This window comes from Grus americana, chromosome 5 (genome assembly GCF_028858705.1).
Source record: "Grus americana isolate bGruAme1 chromosome 5, bGruAme1.mat, whole genome shotgun sequence".
Taxonomy (NCBI): domain Eukaryota; kingdom Metazoa; phylum Chordata; class Aves; order Gruiformes; family Gruidae; genus Grus; species Grus americana.
The window spans coordinates 25,281,782-25,301,447 of record NC_072856.1 but is presented as its reverse complement, the minus strand read 5'-3'; the positions used below and the strand labels follow the sequence as shown (position 1 = coordinate 25,301,447).

At 40.7% G+C, this 19,666-nt stretch overlaps 1 protein-coding gene across 1 annotated transcript in view; it reads right to left on the bottom strand.

The window, feature by feature from the left end:
- HSD17B12 (hydroxysteroid 17-beta dehydrogenase 12) overlaps window positions 1-19,666 on the bottom strand; it is a 91,733-nt gene that overhangs the window by 45,422 nt on the left and 26,645 nt on the right. The window contains exons 2-3 of the mRNA XM_054826439.1: window positions 12,201-12,247; window positions 7,598-7,673 (exon numbers count right to left, since the gene is read on the bottom strand). Coding sequence (XP_054682414.1) covers window positions 7,598-7,673; window positions 12,201-12,247 — 123 coding nt within the window. The remainder of the gene's footprint in view (window positions 1-7,597; window positions 7,674-12,200; window positions 12,248-19,666) is intronic.

Here is a 19,666-nt window from a genome sequence, read left to right as displayed (position 1 = left end):
CTGTTCCATCTCTCCTCTTTCCCTGACACTACCTGCAACCCCCTCCACAAGGCTTTTTTTGATATTTATTGGTGGTACTGGTTTTCACACAGCATGAGGAAAGCTATTTTTAGTTTACTAACTCATTTTACAAAGGGCATGTGGACTATTTCCAATACTTCCTGTAATATTTAGTTTTCCTTAATGTCATTACTGTCTGACTGTGACAATGTGTACGTGTGATATGTATGTACACGTAAACATGAATTTTTCCTCACTTTTTGCAAATAAAAGTCTAAAATCTTCAGCCCTACAATTATTAGAACAGTAAGGATTTAAAAAACCCAAACCACCCACCAAAACATGCCACTTTCTTTTTTTCAGATTCACATTCAGACTGAATTGCAGAATGACCAGGAGAATTACTTAGAAGAATTGAAGAGACACTCACGGAGATTGAAAGGCATCATAGTATGGATTAACAAAAAAATTGTGCCTTTATTCTCAAGTCAATTTCAAGACATTGAAGTTAGTCACCCTACATGAATTAAATCAAAAAAAGTAAAACAAGCTTGTAGGCTAATTCAGCATTATTTTTTATGTCCCTGATAAAAGTTTTCTGTGGATGCTGAATGCAGATGAAAGTGTTTACTGTAGTCAAAAGACAGACTTCAAAGCACAGTTTTCAGAGTTCTCCAAAGTGTTACTTGTAAGGGAAAACACATTGTTAATTAGTCCACATCTAATGCACAAAGTAGTACAGTATCCAGTTCAGCCCTGGAAGTGTGGCACATGCTTAAGGAGTTACACAGCAACGATACTTGTATCCATTAGTTGCACCATTTTTTAAATTGGTATTTTTCATGTTCATCATTTTTTTCTAAAGAATTTGTTGTGAAAAACAGATCAACTGAGCTTCCTTTCTCTGTGAAGAGCTACTAACTAGCATTAATTATTTTCCTCACCACAACGTATTCCTGAAAAAAAACATAAAAGCGATTATTACCATTTCCTCAGCAGAGAAATCTATCGGGGATTTTTACAGCTTTGACAGATAAAAAAGGCCTGGTGTAATGGAACTCAACCTGCTAAAAAAGTGACAAGAGACTAAAACATACCTTCATAGAAGGAAGTTGTAGGAGAACGACAGCACCATTTGCATCATCCAGTCCCTTCCTTGTGCAGGAGAAAGACCGTTCCCTGCAGAGCCTCTTAAAAGGCCTAATTTTAAGTCTCTTGCCAATAGAGTTTCCACCAATTGCTTTAAACCAGATTTGCAAAACAGACTTTCACTCAGTGAAAACAATCCAATACTCATTTTTCTTGTAATATTCAGTTTATTTTACACCGAAAGTGATAAGCAATATATTGTAGCATTTGTGTTAACAAAAGGTGTTTAATGGCCCTGGAGACTAGCACAAGGGCTCTTGTTTTTGGCATCCACAAAAGCTTATGTTGCAAACAGATTGTTAGCAGACAGGCATTAAGTTTCTATGTGATAAAGAAAATGCAGCTATTCCCTCATTCAACTACTGCCAGGTGGAGGCAGCAGTGACCCTGAATGTTTGCAGGGATGACTAATTCATGGTTCTTCAGTCCCCATTCCAAAAGTACCGAGTCATCTGCGCCATTGATCTAATTACCTAGTGTGTAGAACATTAAGACTCAAGAAACCATTTGGTCCCAGAGTTAGTCCTGAACCCAAGACACACTATACAGAGTATCTGAAGTGTGTAAGAGGCTACTTCTGCTGTAGTTCATATTCAGAAAAGAAAACCCAGAACACCTAATTCACATTTAAATAACCTTTAAACATTTCTTCTCGTGGACTTTATGAGAGTACATGCTAACACAATAGATACTGCATAGAAGCACTCTGGCAGCGAGGTTCACAGCAAGCATGCTTCCAACCCTTCTTTCTGGAAGGGGCTAACTCAGTCTTGCCAGGTGTGAAAAAGCACCATCTGCTAAAACTTGCTAGATCACTTACTGCTACATGTAACCTGTGACACCAACTGCTAAATTTTCTTAAATGCGTTTTCATCCTTAAAAGCGACTATGACAACATGCTCTGTTACTCCCTATGCTGACAGTTGATAGCTAAACAAAGTCCTTTTGCAAGGATGTCACTAGTTACCTGCAGAACATTTTACTCATAGCTCATCCCACCTTGTTGCTGCCTCAAAATTCTCCTAAAGGGTGAAGTAGTCCTAGGACTGCATTCTGTAGCTTGCTGGACATCTGTCAAGTGTTTCTCTCTAAGTATTCTACTCAGTTTCTTCAAATTACTCCAGGTAAGAATTCACTGAGAAAATGCAAGAGAAGATGATAAAAAAAAAAGAGGGACTTAGGGGGAAAAAACACCCAAACCACAGAAGCATGATGCTTCTTAAAGAAAAAAAACAAAAGAAAAGAAAAAAAAGAAAAGAAAACATTTAAAAATAAGCTCCCTTCCCAAATGCTCTATGTTTTTTTACATGCTCTGTTGATTGTATTCGGGGTTCATCTATTTCATTTATTGACAAATTAATAAAAACTAATTCAGCCTGAATCCTCCGTCAGCTCTCTACAGTGAGCTCCTTTAGTAAGTGGCTGACACCATTCAAGGCAAAACCATGGGAACTGTCTTCACTTCATCCAAGGGAACTTTCCTCACAGATGAAAACCACAAGCTCATTTTGAATCAAAGATCCTTATGCTACAACTTTATGTGAAAGGTGACTTCAGTGCATCCAAACAAGTCCAAAACATTTGATGCCATTTTGTCAAGTCCAAGAAATAGAGAGGGATTTCAAGTATGTCAAGCTGAACCTGGCTCAGATGATGGAAGGCTGCAAAACACATTAATTTACCTTGAAATAGATCACAAAAGGTCAAAATAACTGCCGGATTCAGTTAGTCTTCAAGTTAAGCTCAGGAAAGTGAACCTTGTCATTTCTGTGCAAGAAAAGTAAGATGATGATGTCTCCTTCCTCACTGAGTTTGTCTGCATTTCAACCTCCTCTATTAAATGCAAATATTCTTACCTGCCAACTCCAAGATGTGAGGAGGATCTACAGGGGCGCAGGGAGTGGGGAGGAGATGCAAACAACAGGGCAGAGACTGAGGGGCAAAGTGCTCCCACGTAGGTGCGGCTCAGCATCTGCAGGGGACAGATTTGCCACGGGGGGCACTGGCCGTTTGCAGCAGTAGGTCATGGTAACAGCAGAGGCAGGAGCACAGTGGTCAGCATCAGGTCTGCTTCAGAATGCTGCCCACTATCTTGTTATCAAGAAAGCAGAAGAAAGCTGTAAAACCCACCTGCCAAGGGAACGGAGAAGGAACATTTCTGGGTGTGGCACCACATCCCATTTCTTTCTTGTACTCACAGATCGTGCCAGAGTAGTGAGAACACGATAGATCCCAAGTCTAAACATGACAAGTATCAGTTTGCGACATACCCAAAATCTTGGGGTTAAAGAGTAGCCCAGGATGAACCTACCACAACCAAGCAACTTCAGGAGCACTACACATTGAGCTCAGGAAACTTACTAGAAGTAAACAGTCAGCTTCACAGATTTTAATAGCAAAACCCTGTATTTTTTTAAATAAAGACATATAGCAAAATCAAATTAAAGTTTTGACACTAGTTCTTAAACAGTATCAAAGGCTTAAAAGACAATGTATTCCAGTTAATCATTTGTGAGAATACATTGGAAAAAAGTTGATTCTTGTAGTCCAATTTCTTAGGAGCTGTTATTATCACCTGGGTGTATGTAATAGTATCAATCACCAACTTTAAAGCAGCAAATGGGAATTTACTTTAAAAAAACTTTTTAATTATATAGTAACTAATGACCAACTCAAAATCTCCCATATTGCATTTATATGCACTTACTTCCAAGTAGATACTTACACTTGCAAGTAGGAGCGCTACTTAGCTACAACTGTTTTTTCTTGGCTCCCACAGCTTATGCACAACTCCACCACCTGTCCTGTGAAGCCACCAGCTAATACCATACAACAATACCAAATTCTTCTTTTGACAGTTTCCCTACAGAGAAGCTCTCTTTAAAGTGTTTTGCCTGCTTGACTGGTTTTCACTACTTTCTTCATGTTGCAGCCCCTAGGTAATGAGTTTCTCCAGCAAAGTTGTTCTTATGTCTTCTCAGAACATACCTATGGGCAGCAGTGCAATAACTGAAGCTTTTCTGCTTGCAAATCCATGGCTCTTGAACCAACTGCTGGCACAGAGCACCTGAGATGTCTTGGACCATGCTCATTATTAAATACAGCAAATCAAGGAACAGCCTCGTTACACGGCATTCAAATAATTGTCCATATTCACAGGTAAGTTTTCTTTCTGATCCTCCCTGAACCTTTGAGAGTGTTTAACAATGTAATACAACAGGCACTTTAAAAAGGTGCTGAACAGTGATGTAGCATGAACTGAACTAGAACAAGGATTTTGTATAGTGATGCCAGTAGTCAGTGTTTGTGCATGAAAACTTGATTAAAAGATCAAATATGTTTCCATAAAACCTATGCAATTCCATGCAAAGGTGGTCCATGAACACTGAAGAAGAAATTTAAAATTTTTTCTTCAGTCTGTGGCCTATGCTCTGTTTCTTAGGGAACACAAAGCAGAATTTCCCTCTTGTGGCAAATCCTACAACACTTAAGTACTCTGCAAAAAAACCCCTCAGCTTTACAACATGCTTGAAGACACATTGGAAAGTCTTCTAAAGTCTTTAACTACTTGGTATTAAATCCACTAATTTTCATTGCTCGAACTGAGCTGCCAATTCAGAACACCTGGCCTTCCTGTAACATCAGTACAGCCAGTTTAATGTGCATATACACACAAAAGTATCAGATCCAGGTCAGCTGGCATTTAATGTTCAGAAAGGTACATCAGTACTTCCCTTGTGATGGTGGTTACGCAACTTGCATTTTGTACATAGATATCCCTCCTAATATAAGTATATTGTAAGAGCACAAGAGAGGATTCTTCTGAAATAGAATGAACATAACTGATCCTCAAAAGCCCTCTTTTTTTTAAATAATGAGGGCATCTATCCATTCACTAGGATGAGCAGGACTCTGATCAGCAAAATGAGGAAGGAACAGAAAACATGCAGGGCTCACACAATTCAAAGAACTGGAATTAAACAGCCATTCTTCCTTAAAGTGATTAAGGGTCATTACTCAAGCGCAGCAAGCTCACCTCAATTTGAACAACAATTGCGGGATCACCATAAAGAAGTTTAAAGCTATCTTAGGAGCCTTCAAGGGAAACACCCAAGTACTTACAGCCTTAGCTCTAACAAAGTCACCCACCTTTATATATGACAACTTCTGAACAGACTGCAGAGACCACATGAGCCTCAGTACAAGAAATTTCTGTACAGCTAAAACCTAGCAGGATCTGAAAGCGCGACTCAGGCTCGCTTGATTATGCAGACTATCCTAATCCTTCAGCATATGCTACAACGAACAGGGTATGCATTTCAGTAGCTCAGTGTTGTCAAAAGAAATGTTCTGAAAACCCAACGTGAATCATCTCATTTCAGAACGGTTTAGGAAAGAAAGCAGAAAAATGTTTGGGTGAGGCCTAACAGTAATTATGTATTACAGGCTGCTCTACATAGGTACACGTACCTATTTTTTTAATCTGAAAAACTCCCCCAGCAGCTATCATGTAAGTACCGAAAGCTCAAAGCAGTAGATTTATCTGTCTTGTCAGCATCATGCTTAATTCCCAAGGAGGAAGAGATTTCCAGACTGTTACAGAAAGGGTTATGACCATCTTCAGGAAGCTTGTCACTTCATGCTTAAGCGCTTGATTCCAGAAAAAGCTATTTGTAGATACTTCTACCGGTTACACTTTTACTTAGCAAGATGACTTTATACAGCATTGTAAGAAATGTGACTGCACATGCCCACACGTGCAGCAAACCACCATCCAGCTACAGAAAGGACCACCATGCTGCAACTTCTTAATGTATCTGCAGTCAGCTTCCGTACTCACACAGGTTACCCGATCAGTGACACCTATACTGTTACATTTACACTGTGACTATATTGACTAGAGTATCGCAGGTGACATCCTTAAATGCAGGATACTGATGAACAATGCCAATTACTTCCAAACAAGCAGAAGATAGAGTGAAGATGGCACCGAGTCCTAAGAAGGAATGCTCTCTACCACCTAAACATACACATAGAAAGGAAAGACTTTTCTGTCTAGAAAACCATTTCATATGCCATCATATATCGGACGCTAAAAATCAAAGACAGCAGCATTTACGTCAACAGATTTGTATGCCCTCTGTCTTTCCGTAAACTAGTAAAACAGTTATCGTTAAGCAAGTTGAAGTCCTTGAGGCTTTCATAGTCATCCTTACATTCACTAAGCAGCCCCTTACAACTTAGTATATAATGGTTTGTTGAGGCCTGACTTACACAGATTATGCTTTACAGTAAAGCAAAGCCACTAACAAATTTATTAAAAAATTTAACAAACTCAAGCCAAAATAATACATTTATGACCTCTGAAATAGAGCAGCTCTTACAGTTATCTGCACTATGTAGGCAAACCATTTTAGGAAAGTCTAAGCAAGCAGCATAATCTTAAAAGTTTCTTTACCCAACATCGTTATGCTGAGAAGCCTGCTTTATAGTACACAACTCCCATCCCTGCTTATCAAAAACCTCTACACGCAAGGCTACATTTCTCACTTTATCTTGACATACTCTGCATAAACTAATAACCTTGCATGAAATCTGCCTTAATAAACAAGATATAGATTACAAGAGGAATTCCTGTGTGTTATGGTTGTACTTTCCTCTGATTGGAAAATCATTTGTCAGCATGAGACTTGAGGAAGTTTTTTCCTAACTGACCCCATAGACATATCCATTTTACATTTGTGATTGGAATACTTAAGTTGCTCTCTTATTTTTGCATTACAGTCATTTATTGCACAATTACTGAAGAAGCAAACCCTAATATAGGTTCTTAAACACATTAACTCATTCCCCAGATTCCTCTGGCTATGCACACTCATCACCCTAGAAAAGCTTACAGCTTTCTAATCTGATCTTTAAGTAGTTTATCCAAACAAAACAAAAAACAAGGAGGAGGGGAAAGGGACCCACAATAAATTTGTATACTTGGTAATATAAGTAACATAAGGAACATGTTTTCAACAACATTGAGTTAGAAAGAAGCCATCCTTATGGCCAAAGCCCATGAAACCAAACTTGCTTCAAGCTGAGGGAATATTCAGACGAAATAATGGCTACATGGTTTTTTGCCTTATTATGATTTTAGACAGCTACTATGGGGATAGGTGGTATTTCGGTCTGACCTGGCAAGCTGTTCTTATGGAAGACTAACAGTTTTAGAAGTACTTATTCCAGAATTAAGCCCTGTTGTTCTCAGAAGTTAAATACGAACACTTGTAAAATTAATCTGCAAGGCCCTACCACTTCTATCTGGAAGATTTGCATTGTGCAGAAGAGCAAACTTTTTCAAAATCAGAGCCGTATACATAAGCATGTATGAAATCCATGTGCAATTGCATTTATTTATAAGCATGCCTGCTGAAGTTTAGGGAAGAAATTTTCAACTCACTTATTTCACTAGCAACCTGGTCCAGTTTTTCTTTTGACCTACTGATTAGAGCCACCTTCATTCCACGTCTTGCTAACTGCAACGAAACAAAACAGGAGACATAAGAACAGTCATAAATTGCTTTGAAGTTAGTATCCTAATTAAAGGAATTGCATCATTTTTCAAACATAACAATATATGACCAGCAAGTTTGAAAAAATAACAATTTTAAATAGACACATGAAGGGGAAAACAGGACAAATACTTCCATGCTACTTCTTACTTGATTCCCTTCACACCAAATTTATAAACTTCTCAGTCATCCAATAGAAGTGTATAGGCACATTTATAAAACAGAAAACCAACAGCAGATATTTTACAGAACTTTTACAACACCTCTGCAAGTCACAGCAAAGAAGTTATTACCCATAATTAAGTTTAACATGCCAAGTTAAGATATCTATGGTCACCTGAACACCCGTGTCGCAAAATTACCCCAGCACTCAATACTCACTTCCTTTAGTCAGGCTCCACTCTTCCTTTGTACTAATCACAGGTATAAAGGTTAATTTACTCATGCAGTTCTTTTTGGAAGCTGTCTGTGTAACTTAAGCTGTGGCCAGACCCTATCCTGGTCATCAAATCAGACCTACCGCTGCAGGTTTGTAAGTGATCTAACAACTCAATTTAAAAGCGTCTACAGAAAGACAGCTACAAATCTGAATTACTCTGCAATGAAAACAGACAATGTTTGTGACTACTATAAGTCCCTGTTCCAGTGAAAAGTAAAAACAATATATCCGCAGTTCATAGTGACACTATCCTTCAGACACTTAACACCTACATACAAAAAAACCCAGGTAAGTTCTCATCGCTCCAGTAAAACTCCTTCACTGCCTTAGGAGACAGATGTGAATGGGTCTTAAAGGAAATTAAAAAAACCACCATAGTACAGCGACAATCCGAAGTAACTTAATCTCCTCTACCTTTCTAGCAGAAGTACGCAAACCAAGAAAGCTTCTTTCAGAGACCAGTATGACAAAAGTTTGTCAGTGAACTCCGTACTTCACTCCCATGCGTGATCTCTAAGCAGAAGAAATCTGATACTAGATCTCTCATGAGCACGGAGTGAGGTGTGATGAAACCAAAGACACTCACACTAGGATTGCTAACAAATCACTGCGAAGTTCAGGCTCATGGGTAACTTAAGCTTTCCGCTCAAGGAAATGATCTAGTGTTATGAGGACAATTGTCTAAAAGGGATGAACACATCCACCTCCAGATAAGCATCTGGCTCACTGGAATAAACTTCGCATAAAGCCAACAGTAGGCTTGGAGGGCAGCGGGGAGAAGGGAATAGCGTGGCATTCTCTCATTTCACTGGATCAAGGCAGCAAAGGCAAATACTTTACCTAAAAGTTCTCAGCCTGTGACACTGAGGACAACCTGACAGTAATCTGCTCAGAGTCTGAAACAGCTGTGGTCTCATGGGGCAAAAAAGCCCCAGAGATGTTCCTCATGGGTGCAAGTTCCAGACCGGTGACAAGCACTTTGCTTCCTTTCAGCAGTCGTAACCTCTGGGCTCTCAGATTGCTTAAGGAGGTACCTGAGCTTTACAGAAAAGTATCCAGCTGTACTTGTCTCAAAAGCAGAGGAAGCAAAGCCATGCCAATGCACCCAGTTAGTGGAACCTCTCAGCACGTTTAAAGAACTTCCACTACAAGAGTGAGCTTGAGAAAAACTGCTGATATGTTCACACAAAAGGGATGCACTCCAAGAAGTGTGTCTGACATCTGGAAATTGAAACTCATTTGCAAGAGTACCAGACACATAAAATGGCCAAGGAAAGAGCCTATAACTAGGAATGAATACCACTTAAGAGAAGTAATCAAACTTGGAAAAGATACAGTGCTCAATGGCAAGTTCAGTGTGAGTCTGATGCAACCAGATGAGTTTCTGCTGAGTGCTCTGAATTCACTGGTAGAGACCTAGTGGGTTGAAAGGAACTACAATAGTCCAAAGAGCACTAATGGTCCTCTGAGATCTCAGTAACTCATTAAGTTTTTATATAAGAAACAAGGAAGACCCAGTTGCTTCACAGATAACCTGCCATTATACTTGGATCTTTGGCCAGTGTCCCAGGCTGAATGAGAAGACCTTAAAACTAATCACAGAAACTCACCCAGAGTACCAAACATTGGTAGGATGCTCTTGTAGTCTAAAGATTAATGCAAGCAAGAGTCACTATTTTAACAGAGTTGGTGGATGTAGGTGTTTGATTTCCTGAAATGCTGTGTTAGCAAGTACTACATTTTCCACTTTGGTAGCAAAACACAGCTGCTGCTAAAGCCCTTTCTCTCCAAGAGGGAAAGGAATGTCATTGAGACCCCACCAAAGCAGAGTTAAAGCTCTTGTTACAGTAGGTATAGCAAGAGGATCTACAAAAAAGCAATATTAAGCAGATGTGCATAGCAGAGTACTGAACGGGATCACCACCTCTGGTTTATCACTAGCATACAAATACATCTAAGATAAATTTAACTCATGATTTGCAAAAGCAAACAGCAGACAGCAAGAGAGGGGCAACAAATAGCAACTCCTGACCATATCCTTTAAAAAAACCCCAAAAAACCGAACAAAATCATGCTGCTTTGGAATCAAAGACTGGGCAAGCATTGCCCTGACAGAGAAGAAAGCTTGCATTTACCATGCCACTACCTATCATGAAGGGGTGGTCTAGTGATGAAAAGGATACCAGTGCTGAGCAAGGAATAGAGATTTAATACTGCAAGAATAAAAAGCGTAAAAATGGGTCTTTGCTTGGAAAAGAAGGAAAGTAACCAAAGCAGAGCATAACCAGAGAATTCATGAGCTTGTAATGTTCTTCCATCACTTACAGGTGACCACGTCAAACTTTCAAAGAGGTGATTCTCAACACACCGTCACATTTCTCAAACTCCTCCAGGAAGAAGGAAGTAATCTGCATGATTATAATCACAGCCATCAGTGACCAAGCTGCTGTCTGCCAGTGGCATTTATAGCATCATGAAGGGAATTGAGTAGAAAGTCAAGCCTCCACCAACAGTCTTATGAAGACATCTCTAGAGTTAACTGAAAGATTGAGAAGTCTTTTCAGGTATTCCACATTTCAACCTGCATTCACACTTGACTTCACCAAGTATTCTTCATCCACTTAAACTGTCAAAGGGTGGATGTGCTTTATTCTAAATAAATAAATGACAGTAATAATTTTTTAAAATAGAAATGTGTTTTATTCTATTGCCCAAGAATTAATATTTGTACCCTTTGGGGTGCTATGTGCCTACAGCAACTACAGCAGAGAAGCTGAAACAGTCAGGTGTTTCCCAGCAGCATCTCATACTTGTGATCAGCTTTCCTAATAGGGTTTGTATACAGGGGGCTGCCAGCAGCACACAATGGTGTTCGAAGGCAGCCTGGATCCTAGAGACACCAGCAGAACATAAAGCAAGCTGTAGTTTCATTCACCTGATAACCTAACACATAGATCCTGAAACTAATCTCCTGTGATGTTCAGTGGGAGTCTCCCACACCAGAGAAGATCCTCCTGATAGTGCTATGCCCTGGGCACAGTGACCTCCTTCCACTTGCTCTAGACAGTTAAATTTAAGTGTTGCATCATTTGCTTCAGTGCCATGTAAACTGGGATGTTTTGCATGTGTGAGTTGTCAGCTGTACGCCAGAATTAGGTGCTGTTGACATCAGGCTTAATTGCTTTTGCAGCCAACTCCCCTTAACTTGGCCCAGTAGGATGAGGTGCTACTTTCTGCACAGCAGAAAGGAATCTGGGAGCCGGGGTGCAGGTGGCAAGGCACACAGGGATGACGGGATATCTGAAGGATGAGGACTACCAGGGAAGAGGAATGTTACTTTCCCTGCGGGCACCACAGAGCAAAAGATTCCAGAAAAAGGGAATCTCTCACAGCTGATCTCCTCACAAAGTCATGCTGGTGTTTCAGAGAACACAAAAATGAGTACAGACAGGCTCGCTTTGGTACTGATGTTGGAGTTGAAAGTTATTTTTGCTATAAATTATTGTAGTCAGCACTATTTGTCATGATGTTCTCTGGGCTTATAGGCTAAATTGCTCCATACTAACGGGCACTTTCTGTCTTAAGCAATACATTCCAGTACCACATTTGGAGCCCACAAATCCATCAAGAGCAAAAGTACAGCAAAAGAGATAGAGGTAAAACCCGGCTTCAGAGACTTCATGAACTATAGAGAATAATTGGAACACACTGCAGTCAGCTAGAAATGCCATTTAGTCAGTGCCTGGAAATACCAAAAGGAAATACCAAGGGTTGAGAAAGTTAAAATAAATTGTAACAACTGAAAAAGTTAAAAATAAAAACTGAAGGACAAGGTAAGGGCTAACAATAGAATTCACAAATAAAGGAAACTAACAAAAAGGGATACAACTTTTGTTTTGTCACCTGAGGGAGGCAAAGCAAGAGATATCTTTCTCCACAGATATCTATGTTAAGATAAGGTGAGGAGATATGACCTGCTGCTTGACAGAGTCGAGACAGCATGACATCTTGCCAAGGATCAAGATACACTTCCAAGTGATAAGAATTCTCACCTCTTCTGCATAGGCTTTTCCAATCCCATCAGTAGCTCCTGTAATCACTGAAAAAGAAAAACAGACATACATTAGTTGCTTCAGATACAACTGCAATGGGTGTTTAGTAGGCTATTGAAGTACTCATTCCAGCCAAGAGACACATCAAAGTCTCTAGAATAAGTGTACAACTTACTAAATCTCTTGGGGAACTCGCACTAAAACTTCTCTGTATCTAAGAAAGGAGAGGAAGAGATGGAGTTCAGAGGCTAACAGTTGTTTCAAGAATCAGGTTCAGCACCCCTTCATCTCATGCTAGTCCTCTGGCCCATTATGCTTCTTTAGCAGCTTTGTAGTCTAAGAGAAATTTCCAGGTCATTTAACTAAAAAAAGCTCAGTTATGACTATTAAACCAGCTCTCAACTTAGTTTTAAGAATATAGTAAAATAAATAAAAAGTATATTAAAGCCTGTAAGTATCCAATAAAACACATGCTTTAGGACATGGGCAACAGGTCTCTGTTACTGACACTCCAGTAGATTTCAGATCCCTGTGACCATTGTGCTTACCAGCAGCAAGTATGAGTGAGTGATGCAGCCATCAGTTGCAAGCTGGGCTTCTAGAGCTTAAACTTTTTCACCCGTGGGTGACTGGGATCTGTGTCAAGCCTCAAGTCTTTCTAGGATTCTTTTCCACATGCTGAGAAGCTCAGAGTGACTCAACATGCCATTAGCTTGACAGATTATTCCAGGACTCTCACCACACCAGTAGCTAATATCTCAGTTTGCTCACCAAGTAGCAACTCCTCTATCCAGAATCTGCTTCTCCAACTACTTTTTAAGCAAGCGCATTCAGCACCACTTCTTTTCTCTCAGCTCTTCCTTCTCATCAAACTCAGTGCCTACACCTCAACAGCCTTACTCATTTAGGTCTCCGCTCATTCATCTGTCTCTGCTCTCATTCTCCAAGTGGCTATAGAATATACTGGATTTTTCTGTTTGTCATCATGTCAAGATCAGAACACAGCTTGGTTTGTGCTTCCACTGTTTATCCCTGGAAGTAGGCATGCCCAAATAGTTGGGCTTGTTTAATGTTTCAGAAAACTGAACTGAGAATGTTGGTTCAACTCTCAGGTCAACCTCTACCTGAGTGAAACTCACAGCAGACAGAGGTGTTGTCTGGCACTCGGATTCAGCAATAACTTCCCTTCAGGGCACTAGAAGGAGACGTGTTTGCAGATGATTTGATTAGTCACTGCTTGCAGATCACCCATAACAGCTGGCATGCAAACAGCAGCCAGAATATTTCTGTTTGAGTAGTAACAGCTAGGAAATGCTGTAACCATTTCAGTTTCTGTGCCTGTTAGCTATAACTAAGTGGACGTAATAACAAGTGATGAAGGCACCAAAGGTCCTATTGGAGCTTGAATAGTCAGCCAACATTGCAATAACAGGCTAAGAATGAAAGGTTCAGTCATGCGCCTGACTCGAGCTAGATTTACAGATGACCACACATGAAGGCACATACACATACAGTTATCCCTTCCCTGGTTTCAAGGTTTATTTGCAAGATTCCATAGCTCCAGTGTGATAAGGATATGTAGGACTGTACCATTAGCATACTAACACATACTTCACACGCAGGATGCTCTGGTTAGTAAACAGAGTTCTAGCTGCTGCCCTGTCAGCCCCAGAGAATTTTATTGAGAAAGCCAAGTGTCTGGGTCACACCATTCTGCCACTCCCTACCCAGCCATGATTAGGGAAGTGTGAGTAACAGTTTTGTTACAGAAACAAATCCACATATAGAAAGGTCGAGCAAGGGTCCAAATGATGAAAAAAGTAGACCTTGGGGAAGAAATCAAGAATACGTTCCCCAAGAGTCCACTTGCCTGCAACCAAACTTGTACTAATACTGTTACCCACGTAGCCAGACAGCACCACAGTCCTGCGGGATGGCACCACCCCTTGAGTTCAAGAGCTAACAAGCTTCAGTTTCAGCCTCCCTGATCTTGGGTTTCACATTATGCATTATCACACAATTCATTATTGCTTTAGCAAAACAATGAAACAAACAAGAGCGCAGCGAAAACCTGTACCAGCACCACTCCCCGTTAGGCTTACAACAGTAGCTGGACATGTTCTAAGTTGACCCAATCTGGAAAACATTCAACTTCAGTGACTCGGTGAAAGGGGTTGTTTCCTTCACTATAGGAAGTGAGGTACCTAAAGAACAGCCATTCCCTGTAACATTTATAGACCGTTTCTCCTCCTTGAACTCAAAATTCATGGACTTAATGGTTTTATTCCCAGATAACAAGCTCAGCATTTTAAAATACTGTTTTCTGACACTGTGAGTTGTTCAGCTTCTAGCAACTACAGCTGAGAGTGCATGCTCCATAAGGCAGGGACTCCAAAAAGCATCTGTAGCACTTTAAAGGCTTAGTAAAGTGCAAGTACAATTTCAGTCAAGGATATTTACCTCATTTATTGAATCCATTGCTTAGGTAAATTGTAATAGAATCGGCTGGAGCATGAGACTTAAGTAGCTGAAGATCAGGGATTTTTAAATGAAGTACGAGTAACAGGACAGTTCCTCTCTTTTTAGGCCCTACTTCAAATTAAAATAACCTGTAGTCCAGAGGTTAAAGTACCCTCCAGAACAGAACTTGAGAAATTTAAACAAATCTGATATAGATCAATGATGAAAAACATTACAAAATCCAACCAGGGGGAAAAAAAAAAAGTGCTTGAGCCATCACCTACATAAACAGGCACCTAGCTGATACACATTGCTTTGCTTCTGCTGCAGATAAAGGCATAGGCATCAGAATAAAGTATGCAGCTAATTTTTCTTAGTAATAAGGGAAATCCTCTTCTCACAGGAAGGCACTAACACCATGATTTTATTAGTGGCTCCACTTTGAGAAGGATAACTTTGTCTCTGTGCTCCAACACCACTTTGAAGAACACACACAGTACAAGGACTGCTTTCCAATGTATAACCTAAATCTCACCTTTTTTTCAGGTCACACTTCTCTTCCTAAGGCTCTTCAAGAGAAGCCATCTGGCTCAGCTCTTGCCCATTTAAGCAACTGGATTTCCCATCAATGGCTGCATTGGTGCAGAAGCCATCGAGGTCAGCACCGGAGGACTGCGATGGGGAAACACGCACTGATACAGACCTGTCCTGCTGCTGACCAGTAGCCCCCAGTTCAGCCAGGGAGCTGTGGTTACCCTGCCGTTTATGGGATCCTAGCAAGCAGTTTGGTGACTCTGAAAGGCTGCACAGACAGATACGTGCCAGAGCAGAGCGCAATACTTAGACCCTATGCTCTAAAAGCAAGGAAAGAGGTTTGGTAAAGGCAGCTGATTGCACCAATGCCACAAAAGTCAAGACTCAGCCACCTCATCTTCCTCCACGTTCTGGATTACCTGAAGTGTATATGCTATGAGGAAAGGGAGAGTGATAAAAAAAGAGGCTTTGGTAAGACTTGTGCATTAGCAAGGCACTTATAATTTTCATATTGATTATGTTCATCTCCAGTTTCCATCCCAGGGCCAAGTGTTGCAGTTTTAACCACTCCAAAGCTGTGCCAGTTTAACTAAATCTTTACTATCAATTTGATGTGCTGAAGCTAGTCTAACTCCAAGTGTGGATTAAGCTTTTAAATTCTGTTTCTTCTACAGACTGCCTTCCAACAAAAGTTACAAAATGACTGCAGTTGGCAGAGCTTAAAGAAGGCAAAGCAAGTAGGGTAGGAATTAAGTTATTGTCTGCACAAGAAAGTTGCACCAGCTCATAAGTATGATTATACACATTTACTCAGTAGTCAGACTAACTGTAGTAGCTTCCCACTTCAGCCATCTGCTGTCTCCAGAAGAGAAGTGAGAAGAGTGCCCAGGCAGCTCATGCATGAGCCCACCGAATAAGTTTGCCTGAATGGAAGTTTGTATTGAAGCACTAGCTGATTTTAGGCAAATAAGTCAACATCCATCTTCCCCTGACTTTTGGGGCTGTAGAGGAAAAGGGGAAGAAAAATAAGGAAAGGTATCCAGCAACATGATATACTCTGAAAACAGCTCACTCTTAATAAATCAATATATGCACTTGCATTAGGCTGGAGATGTTCTGCCCCAGGAAGTTACCGCTAACCAGAGACACAAGGTATTTCACAAAATAATTAGACTGCATTTGGAACTGATTTCCCATCTCAAGACATGCTTTTTTTTGAAACTAGCATATGTGTAAGTACAGAGCTGACACATGCAAGACAACATCATCTTTTCTCAGTTCTGAAAAACCTGCCCAAAAGACTCCTGTTCCAAGTCGAAGTCCACACAGCCTGGCCCTAGTGAGTTCACACTGAAAGGAACATCTCTTGCTCTTCTACATAATGACACTTTCTTGACTAGGTAAGACTGGCATAATCATTGTTATAATGAGTTACAGATGTTTGCATGGATTTTATCCTCTCAGCCCAGCTTTCATTTCAACTGTGCATGAACAGTCTTATATTCCAACTGACCCTATACTGTTCAAAATGGTAGACAGTAAGTGGGAAAGCTGGCAAAACACTTAAAATCACCATTCATGCTAGCCACTACTGTACACCACATAAGTGACTTTGAATCCACCAATGCTTTGGATACAGCCTTAAAGTGTAAGTGTGCAAAGAGAAACTTCTGATGTAGTATCAAGGTCTCCAAACAACAAAAAGCAGTATGGGGCACCATCTGCTCACACCACTAGAAAAAGTTATCATAGAATCATAGAATGGTTTGGGTTGGAAGGGACCTCAAAGATCATCTGATTCCAACCCCATTGCTATGGGCAGGGACACTCTTCACTAGACCAGGTTGCTCAAAGCCTCATCCAGCCTGGCCTTGAACACTTCCAGGGATGGGGCATCCACAAACTCTCTGGGCAACCTGTTCCAGTGTCACCACCCTCACAGTAAAGAACTTCTTCCTAATATCTAATCTAACTCTACCTTCCTTCAGCTTAAGGCCATTACCCTTTGTCGTATCATTACATGCCCTTGTAAAGAGTCTCTCTCCATCTTTCCTGTAGGCCCCCTTCAGGTACTGAAAGGCTGCTATAAGGTCTCCCTGGAGCCTTCTCTTCTCCAGGCTGAACAATCCCAACTCTTTCAGCCTGTCCTCATAGGAGAGGTGCTCCAGCCCTCTGATCATCTTCATCACCCTCCACTGGACTTGCTCCAACAGCTCTACGTCCTTCTTCTACTGGGGCTGCCAGAGCTGGACGCAGTACTCCAGGTGGGGTCTCACAAGAGATATGCCATATATAGGCTTTAGATCTTTCAACTGCCATTGCATATATACAAGTCATCTGCACAAGAACTCAGATCAGCAGTTAAGGATAATACTGTAATTAAAAATTTAACGCATCAAGCAATCATTTCCATAAATCACAAAAATCTCCACCTTAGAACAGTATAGCATCTTTGCCCTAAAGACTGTGTCAGAATTTTGCTTCCCATATGGTGTGGGGAAGGAAATAAAACAAGCCACCACAAAAAAAAACCCCAACCTTTTCAGCTCCTGCTTTGAGTTTACTTACACATCTTTGATTTCTTATAGTGATCTCTTCAATTTAAGACACAGCTACACAGAAATCCACCATAGCCTCTACTACTGGACTAGTTATTGATAGACGCGCAACTCACTAATTCTCTAAACCTTAATACCACCTAGCCACTTCACCTCCTAAGGTTTCACATGGTGTTTCATAGCTTTTGTCACATATACAACAGATACGACGCAGTGCGTAAGCACTGGCATCATTTCCTGTCCAGTATCAAACTCAAGGCAACCCTTGACAAACATAGGGCAAAGTTAAATGAACTCAGCAGTCAGCGAGATACATGGTCTTGCGCTAGAAGGGAACAGCTTTCCTGTTATTAAAAAAACGCATTGTGTTTCATAGTCACCAGTCAGTGACTTCAGTTTAGAAGATTAATATGCCCAGTGGTACATGATTTTAGGGGCTAAAAATGTAGAGTCTTCTCCAGAAGGCTTACAGAGGGGTGAATATGCAAATGCTTCAATAGCACCTGCATCCTTCAGAAATCCTACAGCCCATGGCTAGACATGCACGGGATAAGGTACCACCAACGCTGGGGGGAGCTCACATGTTCTTTCTACTTGTAAGAAGTAAGAGCCACTGCCTTCCCAAATAAGAGGGCACCTAGAAAACATCCACCACCTCTTAAGAGGTACACTGGATAAATGTTACCTGCTGTTAAAAAGGGGGCTACCATTCTACAGCCAGGCAAAAGCAGCACCCAGCAGACCAAGGCAGTCTGTTTTGTCAGTGAAGTGAATATTCAAGGCCCAGAAAAAATACTTTTATCTGCTTCTTAAGCAGCCAGGACATCTTAAAATGAAAGCAAAGAATGGTGCAGTAAAGCATGAGGCAGGCATGTAGAAATCATCTCGTCTCACGACGGGAACAAGGACCAGCATTGACACAGGGAGGGGGAGCAACAGCAAGCATAGAAAATTCTACTGCAGTTCTGCAGAGCAATCATGCTGAAACAAGATTATAGATTCGTGACTCCCCAATTCAAGGTTAGACTACAGTGAAGACAAAGCTTAAAGAGATAAAGCCTGCCTTCAGATACAAACACACGTTTTCCATGGCAAAATAAGCTTTTGAGATGCCTAATGGAGATAAAGCATAGAATACTTTTATCTATGTGGCTGGTAGCAAACAGCACCAGGCATACTCCTTGCACTGCTTTGACTAGCTGCACAATGAAGCTAACAACTATTATGCATGTTCTCTACTAGCCTCTTCTAACTACAAATTCATTTCAGCTCAGCCATTTCCCTGTTTTCATTAAGAAAAGTGTGAGGTTTTAGGCAATCTTTCAAAGTACTGCAGATGCACTCATGCACGTCATTACCTAGGATGGAGAACTCAAGCCACTAACAACGTTATTCCCCCTAGAAAGATGTGGGTCCAGCAATCTATACTCTTCCTGCCAAAAAATTAAGCTAACAAACAGATCTCAAGGCAGGCAGCTCAGCTACATTTCTGATCCCCTAAGAGGTATTAAAATTTGTTGTCAAAATGGCCACTGCAGAGCTACTCTCTCAGCTACATCCTCCATTCACACAGAAGAGCCATCCCTGTCCTGCAAGACTCAATCCTGATATGAGTGAGGGTCTGTCACGGCACCCAGCTGTAGCAGACATCAACATAACGAATAAACTAGGAACCTAGCGTGTCTTGTTGAAGCAATACAGTTGAGAGAAACTTCATAGCACAGCTAACCTTAGCAGAGGTTTAAAGTACAACACATAAATAACTGAAGACTTGAGATTCTTCTGCTACGAAACACGGAGGCTATATTAAGAATATGACAGCTCCTGGGGAAAACAAAAGCTGGCAAGGGGAGAAAAGACTATCCCTGCTTGGCATCAAGCAGTGCTTCATTTATTACAGATTTATATAAAACA